This window comes from Anas acuta, chromosome 21 (assembly GCF_963932015.1).
Source record: "Anas acuta chromosome 21, bAnaAcu1.1, whole genome shotgun sequence".
Classification (NCBI taxonomy): Eukaryota; Metazoa; Chordata; class Aves; order Anseriformes; family Anatidae; genus Anas; species Anas acuta.
In genome coordinates this window covers 6,477,490-6,489,085 of record NC_088999.1, presented here as the reverse complement: position 1 = coordinate 6,489,085, position 11,596 = coordinate 6,477,490, and the positions used below count along the sequence as shown (strand labels likewise).

The 11,596-nt window shown below is 45.9% G+C and overlaps 1 protein-coding gene across 5 annotated transcripts in view; it reads left to right on the top strand.

Moving 5' to 3' along the window:
- Positions 1-2,246: 2,246 nt before the first annotated feature.
- The window catches only part of LOC137842917 (zinc finger MYM-type protein 4-like), a 44,898-nt gene continuing 35,548 nt past the window's right edge, over positions 2,247-11,596 (top strand). Inside the window, exon 1 of one of the 5 annotated variants that reach the window (XM_068657581.1) lies at positions 2,247-2,639. In XM_068657581.1, the coding sequence (XP_068513682.1) occupies positions 2,598-2,639 (42 nt within the window). In that variant the 5' untranslated portion in view covers positions 2,247-2,597. Of the gene's footprint in view, positions 2,640-8,595; positions 8,866-9,377; positions 9,402-11,596 lie in introns of those variants that run through there. The other 4 variants (XM_068657584.1, XM_068657585.1, XM_068657578.1 and 1 more) reach the window with 4 other exon arrangements.

The window sequence follows — 11,596 nt, the reverse complement described above, 5'->3', positions numbered from 1 at the left end:
AATATTGCCATATAAAAAGCTTTGATTGCTACTATATCTCGTGCACATTAAATTGATTAAAATATTCATTCTTTTCATCTGCAGCTATCTAAGGATAAATGTAATTTTTGAACAATTACTTAATTTCACATCAAGCTCACGGTTTACCTGTGACATCCTCTGACATACAGAATCCCCAGTTCCTTAAGATATCTCACAAAATGACGTATCAACTGGAGTTACTTCCGATCTGAGGACGTGAAAAGCATTATTCATAACTTATTAAATTATTACTTTCATTAATTATTTCACTGCCAGTGGAATGCTGCCACTTCTAAAGAGAGACTTGACAGGATTTCCTAAACGAATCCCAAGATGATGTATCTAACATTTTAGGCCAGACGAAGGACAGTGTTTACATAAGATTCATTCCATTCACCGCTGAAATGCAGCTGCTGCTGCTTAATACCACCCTTTAACTGTACAAATCAGATAAAGCTAGGAAGTGGAGATTTCTCTTTAAGACAAAGTTTTAATTAACATTTAGATTATTTAAATAGCGAGGAGAAAGGAACACATTGTTCTTATCAACTACTTGTAGGTGCTGGTAATGTTTGACTGTTCACAGTCAACAAAAAAAGCAACAATCTGTATCTCACTTGTAATTTCATATTTTTTTCATAATAGACTAATGTCTTGCTAACATTTTGAGTGCCTTAAGTATTGGAAAGCATTAAAATGACAGGCAACGTTACAAAGGTTTAAATATTTAGGCTTTAACCTTGAAAAGTTATATTGATTTTTGAAACCAAAACGTGACCTTGCAGGTATTTCAGGTTAAAGGGATACGCAAATCTTCCTGGGATTACGTCCTCCGAGTTGGTAGAAACAACCCTCACATGAACTTTTGATTGATGCCAGATGAGGAGAAATGCGGTCAAATATAAAACATCCATCCCAACATTAAAAGCATGTCTGGTTTACAGTTGTACCAACAAATGTTAAATTAGCTAAAAAATTACATAATGGTTCATTCATGAGTGATACAGTAGAGGCACAATAAATACAAAACAGGTCTGTCTATACTCGTAGGCTGATTCCAGTGGAGTGAAAAAAAAAAATGTCCTGCAAATACTCCATGCAGTTCTCGAAACCGCCGTGCAGGCGTTTCGGCACAGGAAGGAAGAGCTCTAGACTCCACAGCAGTACAAAATTAAGAGTGAGCTGACGTGGGCTCAGAGGCGCGTTACATCCTCACTGCAGTTGGCTCATGATGCGCTACCGTTGTACAATGACGCTTTGCAGCGTGTGGAGCATCCCGCCCAGCAAATAAATTGAATCAGTAAGGTTGGAAAACACTTCCAAGATCATCTGGTCCAACCATCACCCTACTACCAGTGTCACCCAGTGACGGTGTCCCAAAACACCATGTCCAACCTCTCCCTGAACACCCCCAGGGACGGGGACTCCCCCACCTCCCTGGGCAACCCGTCCCAACGCCTGAGCGCTCTTGCTGAGGAGAAATGTCTCCTCATTTCCAGCCTGAACCTCTCCTGGCACAACTCGAGGCCGTTCCCTCTGGTCCTATCACTACTTATTTGCAATAATAGATAAAATATATACTCTCTCCAACAGGTCCAAACCGCCAACCTCTGGAGCGCTCCATAACGGGAGGTGTGGGGATCCTGCTTCACCCTGCACCACAGGACTGATCCCCACAGCCTCATGGTGCCCAGGGCTGGGTGGCGGGTGGCGGGTGGGTGCTGGGTGCTGCTCTGAGGTGGGACGGACACGGTGTGACTGGAAATATGGGGGAGCTCGACCTCTGGCAGGGTGAGAGGTGAGGCGGGGTGAGGTGAGGCTGTGTGAGGGGAGGCCATGTGTGGTGAGGTGATTCCGGGTGACATGAGGCCAGCTGAAGTGACACCAGAGTGATTCCAAGGTGACACGAGGCCGGGTGCAGTGACACCGAGTGTGGTGAGGTAAATCTTGGTGACACGAAGCCAGGCGACACCAGGCGGCCATGCCACAACCTCATGCGCCACTTGGCCACCATATTACCACTCGAAGCCCTCCAACACTTGCCCAACTGCCCAGCCACCACCTCACTCCCCATCCCCATCCCCACCTCAGGTCCTCCATGTCCCCCCCCCTCCCCCCCCATTCCCCCCTCATCCCCCCTCATCACTGAGGCGCATGCGCGGGGCTGCCCCGGGGAGGCGGGCCCGGGCGGGGGCGCGCAGGCGCGCGGCGCATGCGCGCTGTGGCCCCGCGCTGGGCTGGGCGGCGCAGCTGGCAGCGGGCTCGCGGCCTGGCGGCTCCGACCCCCCCCCCCCCCCCCCTTCCCCTCCTCCTCCTCCTCATCTTCCTCCTCCTCCTCCTCCTCTTCCTCAGCCCTGAGGGAGCCGCCGGGACCCCCCCCCGCCTCCAGCCTACGGCAACAGCTCGGGGCTGGCCCCGGCACCTCGCGGAGCCTCCCCCCCGTAGGAGAAGGAAGGGAGGAGGAGGAGGAGGAGGAGGAAGAGGAGGAAGAGGAGGGGGGGGGGGACGCACACAGGCGAGGTTGAAAGGGAGCGAGGAGCCCCCCCGGGCCCGGACAGCTGAGGGGGGGGCGCGACATGGCGGAGGCCAAGGAGGAGGGGCCCGGCCCCTGCACCAGGGTGAGTGGGGGGCGTCAAGGGGGGGGGCTGAGGGTGGGGGGGGGGTGAGGGGGGCAGCCTCTGCTGCTGTCCCCAGCCCTGAAGGGAGGGCTGGGCAGGTGGGGGGTGGGGGGTTTGGGGTCCTCCCGGCTTGGGGATGGGCTGCCGTGGTGGGTGCATGGAGGGGTGTCGTCCCCCCGGGCCTCCCATCCGGCTGCCCCCAAGGTTTGTGTAGTTTTCTCGCAGTTGCCCCCCCCCAGGAGATGTGTGTAGGCATCGTTTCGATCGGCGTCGTGGTGTCGCTGAGCTAATAAACTTAACGGTTAACAAGGATCTGGCGTAAACTTGATGGCTAACGAGGATCTGTCACCGCCAGCTGGCTGGCCAACTCGGTCAAACCACAATGTTCTTGGTGCTTTTTGTTGATGTGTTTCACCCATCCACGGCAAACTGTAGCTCGCCGTCAAGGTGGCACTTCCATCCTGTGGTTAGGTACGTGGACGGCAAGCATCGCGGACTGCAAGCATCTCAGCACCATTGTTAGTGCTGGTCCTGAGCCTTGGCCCTTTGTTGTCGCGGTTTGGTCTGTAAGTATAGCGGGCATCTGACCCTGCTTGAAGAAATCTTCATCCTTTAACCAAGTAGAAGGTTCGTTATTGCCGGTGTCTTGTAGCCCGTGAAGCAACCAAGGGAAAATAACTTTCTAAACAGTGCTCGTGGTAGTCTTGCAACAAGTGAAGGCCAACTTCATGCACGCATTGTAAATTTTGATTGAAAACTTTCTGATAGAAATGAGGTTAAGTCACTGCTAGCGGGCACTTCAGTTTGTATGGAAGGGTCTTTAGGTTAGTACAAGTCTCTGAGCCGTCCAGATCCCTTTTCCCAAAGATGAGGAAGTTTTCCCATTCTCTAGCCTTGCAAAAGGCAAGAACGCTATCTAACGTTTCCCATTCCTATGCTTGAGAAGAGTTGCTTAGTGAATTTATTGCAGGGAACGTGAAACTTGTGATCGCAGTGAAACTACTTGTTGCTAAGCAGAACGGGTGACCTTCCAGGGTACGATTGAAGGAGTTGCACAGGCGTTTGGCTACGCTGCAGTCATGGAAGTGAACTTCACAGCTGAACTGTCTTAAAGCCGTGTCTTTCACCAGTTGCACTCGTTCATGAGCAAACTCAAAGAATTTTGTGGATTGCTCACAAGAACTACGTATCGCTGGAGGATCAAGATTTTGGCTGTCTGCAAGAAGTTTAAAGGGAAGTAGCTGGATGTAAGACAGTAACTTAAGAAATCTTAAATAAAACTTCATTCCTAGTCGTTGAGATGTTAGTGGACTAAAGAGAAACTTTTATGCCATGACGACAGTCAAGCATTGGAACAGGTTGCTCGGAGATGTTGTGCAGTCTCCATCTTAGCATCTTATGGTCTCAGCATGCCCATCGCCTTGATACTCTCATCTTACCTGTTGACAAGTCACCTGGCATTGCCCAATGGAAAAAAAAAAACCTTTTTTCTTCTTAAGGTTGCCAACTGTCAGCTAAGAAATACCAAAGAAAAGCACCTTTGAGTCAGTATCGTCTTCATTGGTCCCAGGAAAACCTGTTTTTGTGTTGGTTAGATAATCATCTGCTAAGTAGTAAGTCCCAAAATCTTCATCCATTATTACTCCACATGTCCTTGGGGGCATTACGGCAGAGACTGCGTGGTAAAATTTACAGATGATCGAGGAAAGTGGCACTTTTTGAAAGCAATAAGTAAGGAGCAATTTGCCAATCTAACCTGAAGGAAAAGACCTTTCTGGTCCCAAGTTTGACAGCAAGGTTGGTCTGAACTATGCCAGAAAGGCTTCTGTGAGATTTTAATATGAGTAGTAGCACCGATACACCACATTCTATCCGTGTGAAATCTTCAGAGTCTGAGAGGTGAATTTCTGCATCTCTCCCCATCTCAAAACCAGCTTATGCACTAAGATGTTCTTGAGGAACATGGGGAGAAGTGAATTCTTCCAGGCTGCTCAAATGACTGATGGAAACGGCGAAGAATTAGATGAGTATGCTGTACACACGGTGCGCTTACATGGCTTCCATTAAAACAGTAAGTGATGAGGGCTTGGAAAAGCTGCATATCCCATTTCTCTTCCCGAGTGGTTCAGTTCCCATGCTACAGGAAATTAAGGTGACAGACTCTTTCAAATGCTGTGCCCAAGGAATAACGAGCATTTCTTAAATAATGTTCCTTTGTAGGGGAAAAATAAAGATTGATGTAATAATTTCTTCAGAGAGGAACTTAGCAAGTGCTGGTGTCCTTTTCAATATTAAAGTCTTTTGCAAAGGTTATTATTCCAGAAGTGCATGCACCAAGAATGGCGTTTTGCAGAATGCATCAACAAGCAGGTGCCATCCTTTAGCTCAAGCCAAAGCATGGAGCAACAAACTGAAAAACGAGGCTTTTGCCAGTGTAAGATAGCATCCTTAAAGTTCTTGTGGCTAAGCTGTAGTTTTAGAGGTTCATTTCTACTTTAACCTAATTTCTAATCTTTAATTTCTAAATAAATTACATATATAGGTAAACACATATTTTATATAACATATTCTAAAGAAAATATATCAACATATTCAACTTTTTGAATAATATCAAGATTAATTTTATAATTTTTTTAAATTAAAACATTTGTGGCACTTCAGCTGTAATTAGTATATAATCTCGCTGTCTTGAACAGTTTGTGTTATGAGTAGAATGATCGTTTATTTACTGCAATACTTGGTCAATGCATTGAACAAGACAGGGCAATTTGTGGTGTACAGTGCACGCTGCTGAATTTGACCCCTGGGCTCTTGGAAGTCAACTTGGTGTGAATAGGTGGGCACCTGCATGTCTACGTCTTGCAAAAGATTTTAAGTTTTGCATGGCTTTATTCAAAGATTGGAGGAGGTCGTCTCATTCAGAAGGTTTTGCTACTAGACTCCTCTTAAATGGGACAAAGACGATGGAAATGGATTTGTGCAGCTCTCAAAGGATGCCTTGAATTTGCCACGTCAAAGAAGCATAAATGATCTCAGTGTTTTACATTAGGGCTCTTCACATGGTATAAAATAAGGAAAAATAAAGTAAGCTGTTTATGCCCACTTGAAGGCTACTTGCATGGTTAGGATGCTGGAAATTAATTTTGAAATCACCCCCAACATTCTTAAGGCAGTTAGCTCAACTTTTTTTTTTAATCTACCGTCGTTGGATCCCATCATTTCTTCCAGGCATTCCCGTTCACGTTGGCTTTTCCATAAATGCCTTGCAGCAAATTTCACTTAGTGAATTCTCTTCAAGGCTTTCTGTCAGTGACTAACTCTGTTCAGGTGACTTCCATCATCCATTTTCTAACAGCGTGGTAACTGCATGAAAGCAGCACTTGCTCCTGCTTTTGCTCATAACATTTATTCTCTGTGATCAGCCAAACTCCTCAAAACAAGGTTTCTCCAGCAGAGCGTATTTCATCAAGGGCATGTCAGCAGCATTGTGTGCTCTCCATGTCTATCATCTTAGCCTGCGTTCTGCCTTGCATGTTTTAATAGAAAAAAAAGTGTTTCCACTGGGACAGAAGAGGGAGATGGCTATAGTACACCCCCAAGGTTGTTTTTTTAATTAGTTGTCCAGTGGAAAAAGAAAAACAAGAGTGAGTAAGACTCAGTCTGGGAAGATAAGTAAGGGATATAAAGAACTCTGTTATGGAAAGGTCAGTAGAGAGCTTCATGAACTCTGTAGGTGTGAGGCCGTGATAAAGTAATCCTTGCGTGCTGCTGATTGCCGGAGCAGTTACATTATTTGTAGAAGCTCGTGCCAAGCTGAAGCAAAAGTCACATCACAGCTGAGTCTGAAAGAAGTTGAAATCTGCTAGCATGAGCTGTGGTTTAGCCATATCAGGAAAAAGGAGAGGGATTTAAGTGCTAAGCAGGCTGCAGATCGGTAACCTCAAGACCTGGAGTGGATGACATTTGCTGCCACACTCTTTTTCCATAACTCTGGCTCTCTGGAAGTGCTACTCAGAAATTTCATGGGAAATAAAAATGTTAGGCTGTACTTTCCTAGACTCAGTTTTACTTTCCCAAACTAGTATTGACCCAACTATACTCTATATATCCAACTGTGCGTTGATCCATGCTGGCCTTTTACGTAAAGACTAACTGAGGAACAATGCTATATATCTCATTTTGGTTACCTTATTTACTACTTATTTTAGATGCATGTGTATAATTTTGGAAGTAGTTTGAAGTTCTGGAGTGTTCTTATAAAAAAGAGAAACCAGATCGTACTCGTTGGGTATTGGGATGGTTTAAATTGTTGAACAGTCCTAGACAGAAGATGAAGAGATCTACCTGTGAGTCTTTTCTGTCCTCCTACAGGAGAAATGTTGGAGTACTTACTTTATTTCATTAATTTTTGATGGCTTCCTCCTCTTCTGTACATTGATTTAAAAAATATCAATCTGAAAAGTAAACAGATTTCAGCTTCATTCAAAGAGATGCCATGTGCTCAAGAATTCAGACATGTCTTCAGTATGTTCAATGTTGCCTGCTAGGAGTTGTTGAAATAAATAATGAAGTAGGGGAAAACTGCACACACTTAGAGGCTCTCCAGTTCACCACCACTTGTTGTCGTTGGCACCGAACTCTTACAAGAAGGGAAAAGACTTGTGGTACCTAATGGTGGATGAGATGATTCACCAGTGTGAGCCCATTAAGATACAAACCATCCTGGGAAGGAGGGCTGATAATCCCCGCTGTGTTTATCAACAAGCAGAAGGTGCTACATTTGTACATTGGCCTGGTTTGCATGCAAAGCCAGCTTGTGGGCTTCATATTTGAGGGCAGATGATGATGAAAAGCAGATGACTTGGGTTTTATATCACTTTATTTGATTTACAGAGGGTTTTTTTTTATTACTACCATAACCAGTAGCAAATAATTCCTAACGTGTTAATTGCCCTCTTGGGGGAGACATTGAGTAGAGGGATTTTTACTGGGTTGTAGTGCTGGTCCTCACACCCCAGGTTGTTATCCTTGTTGTTTCTTCCTTGTAGAACAAGGACTGGCTTTCCCTTAAAAGATGTGGTGATGGCTCGCGATTAATGAGATATCAGCTTCTAAGCTAAGTGGAATAAAGGGGGCTGTGTGCTTTGCAGAACTTCATCTTCCAAATAGCTATTTGCTTTTGAAAGATGTGGCCAAACTATGTAAGTAAACACTTGTCATCTGGGAAGTGCTGTCTTGTGGGATGCTAAAATACACGGCTGATGTGAAATATTTGGTTTGGAGTAATTGCTCGCCTAGCACCACAGCGCAGAAACAGGTGTTGTTATAATGGATACCCAGGTCTGGTTTTGGAGATTTATACATCCACGCAATGTTGTGAACTGTTTAGTTTTTCTGGTGTATGCTGTGAGAAGTAGGAGTTGTCCTAATTTAATGTCACGGAGAGATTGAGGTTAACCCAAATGGCAGCGCCACCGGTTGGTCGCAGAGCGTCTTCACCTGCGGTAGGAAAGCTCAGCACGTAGCTGGGGTGAGGGTTAGAGGAGAGAAATTCTCTGTTTTTAAAAGAAAGCCTTTCTTGTGGATGCCTTGGTTTGTTTGCTTGATTTGTGGTGTGTGTGTTTCTTAATTTTCAAAGCCCGAGCATCCAGCGGGCTGTGGATCAGCACGTCGTGTCTGGGGCCTCTGCAAAAACAGTTGCAAGGTGAAGGCTTCCTGCAGGGAGCTGTGGGGTTTTCGAGGAAGGGAGTGGGACAAAGACTCAAATCTCCCTCTGTTCTGTACAGGTGTAGATAAAAACTTTGATCATTGGGAAAAGATAAGGCGTTATCAGGTAACCTTCTGTTACTTGGCAGGCTCGTCTGCTTGGCCCCAGATAGGCTGGGAACAGTTTGCAGCTCGTTTGTGTGTGTTTGGGGGAGATGCAGACCATAAGGTCGACAGAGGCTTTGTGTAGAGTCGGCCCATGAATATTCAGGACTCTCAGGAATCTCAGCAAAGTCTGGGGATAGAAAGGGCTGATGCACTTTTGTGCCCAGCGGCTCCCCATGAGTCCTGGTGATTCATTCCCAATTCTGAAAAACTTAAGCCAAAAACGCCTGCAGCGCACGCCTGAATGCTGTGTGCTGAAACTTTCTTGTTCAGATGCGTAAAACTTCAGTCGCAAAAATTTCGGATGCGTCAGGAGGTGGGATGCAAAGCAAAACTGCAGCTCTTGACCAGGAAGGTAAGGAGCCAGAAGAAACAGAACCATGTCTGCCTTTGTCTTTTTGCATGTATAGATGCTGCTTTGAATTTTGCCTTTAAAATACCTCTCGGAGCATCCATCTCCTGACTCTTAGATCGTTTTTAGTCACTGATTTAGTCTTTTGAAGTCTCGAGCTTGGCTCAAATGCCTGCTCAAGCCTGAGCACAAACCTTGCAGAATCTGCAAAGTTCACATCCTCCTGGCTCCGCTCCCGAACTGCGGGCTCTGAGCCGCGCTCTCGCAGCAAAACCCGCACCGAGCCTCCCGGCACCTCAATGCGGGGCTGCTTTTGGGGTGCTGGAGCCCCGATACCTTGGGTGGTGGCCGGCGAGTGTCCAGCGTGGAGCCGGGGCGGCTAGGGGGCTCTGCAGGCCCGCGCTGAGCGCCCAGCTCTATGGCTCGCCTGACCCCGCCGGGTTCTCTTCCTGCCGCAGCCGTTCTTTTCCTGTAGCAGGTATCTGCAGCAGCCTGGCTCTTTGTTACCCTCTGCTCTTCCCTCCCTAGGTGCCGTGAAGGTATGGCTCGCTTGGTCTGTCTGCGTTTCGGCAAAAAGCAGCTCCGGGAAAGACCTGCTGCTGAATTCTGCTCTCGTGCCGCAGGGTTTTTTTTTTTCCCTCCCCGCAGGAGAGGTGCAGCGCGGCTGGCTGCCTGCCTGCTCGGCATCCCTTCCTAGGGGTGTCATGTGGAAAAGGTCAGGGGATGCTTCCTGGGTTCCCCGCAAGCCGGTTCAAGAAGAGCAATTCAATTTTTAAATCATTTCTTTGAAAAACCTGCACCTTCCTTATCAGTTTGTTGAATTGTGAAGCTGGGGGGGGCGGTGCTGCAGTGTGTAGTGCAGGGCAGCTGGAAGGGCAAGGAATTGAAAGACCTCTGACTATTTTTAATTGCACTTTCCTTAATGTCTGCTTCCTTTCCACAGTGTGCTTATGGATGCAGTGAAACCTAAGATCAAACTTCAGCAGGCATGTTAGAAAGACGTGTGCTAGGTCTGTAAAGTTGCCGTGGGGGTTGGGTTATTGTTTATATACATTATTTTGCATACAAAACAAGGTTGGAGCCATAGGCAGCTTCTCTCTTTACATTGCACACAAAACCCATCTATTAATTGTCGGATTTATGGATGCTATGGCAACTTTGAATGCTGTTAAAGAATTGAGCAGGTTTTTAGCTTTTTCACGTGAGCACATTGTATGAAAGTGTAAGCAGTGCCCTTCTGCCACCCGCTGAAAGCAAGGAGGGGTTAACGCTGAGTCTGGTGTACAATTAAAAAGGATGAGAAAGACGTACCTAGTGGAACATCTCTTTGTAAAAGCAGTGCGTTTTCTGGCTGTGAAGAATACTTAATTTAACAAAAACACACAGCTTCCAGGAATACCTAATTGTTTTGTCATCCTTTTGTGTATTATTTATTTATTCCAGCCTGCCTAGGCAGAGCATGGCTTTGTGTACAATGCTAGCTAGTGAGGCAGAGTCACTAAGAAGAATATATCTTAAAACATTTAATTTTCCTTCTAGCATGCTTGAGCTGTTCAGTTTTACACTCTTAGGGAACGCTCGCTACCTTAAAAGCACTAAGTATCACTAAGCTATTCCCTGGCAAAATCTTATCCGCGGTGATTAAATGAAGGTGTTCTGGAGTACGACAGTCTTGAGTTTAGTTTTAAAGCTGGAAGCGCGTCGTGAGGGCTGTGTTGGGAATCTGAAGCCTGGCGTGTAGGAACCGAAACCTTTCTGTTCTGGATACTTTCCCTTCTGTAGTTATCAAAGACTTACTGTGGGAAATCGAGGTGCCTCTTCCTAGGCCTGCCTCGAATGACCCGTAGGAAATGCCATCGGATGAATCAGTTTCGTGTTTACCTCGGGAGTCCTTTTGTTCCCTTTCAAGCAGTGAATCTTAAAAAAAAATCTGAGCAGAAGAAATGAAGGGAACTGGGAGTGAATGGCAGCCATGGAAGGAGGAGGTGTGAGGAGTGGAGAGGGGAGTTGTCTGGCAGAGATGTAGTGGAATAACGTGGTAGTGGTAAGTTGGGCGTTATTACGTGGATTTCTGTGTAATGCAAGAGCATAATCCAATGAAAGGCAACTTATTTAAAACTGATACAAGGTGATACATGTATTTTAGGCACCTCTTTGTGGATACACAAAATTTCCTTCTGATAGGGCATTAAACAAGATTGTAAGAGGACTCAGGATTGGAAAAGGAGTCAATATAATCAGGAGAATTGAGAGAATATCCAACAGTAATTCAGAAAAACATATGAGCCCATTGCAGGGCATAGTCCAGTTATGGAATAAGTCATTTATTGGGGATATAAATATATTTGTGTGTGTAAATACATGTGTCCACACACACAGGTGTACAAAAGCTTGCCCTGCTTGCTGGTCTTGGGATTTACACCTTGTGAGAGTGATGGTGCTGTTACCATCAGATGGTGGCTTAGATGAGATTGCTGAAATTCAGTTTTATAAATATTTCTAATGTAAGCTTCTGACACAAACACAAACCTTCCTCTGCATCCCAAAGCATCTTAAAGAAGATGATCTTCAAGGTCACCTCTTCCTTTGAGAGCCCCACTACAGGAAGAGGAAGAACATCCAACGTAGCGCGGGTTTTTTATAGGATGACCTCATGGTTGGGAAATGTCTTGGACTCTTTCCAAATAGATTGCAAATTTTGTCAAACCTGTTCAAAATATTTATGGTAGCACCT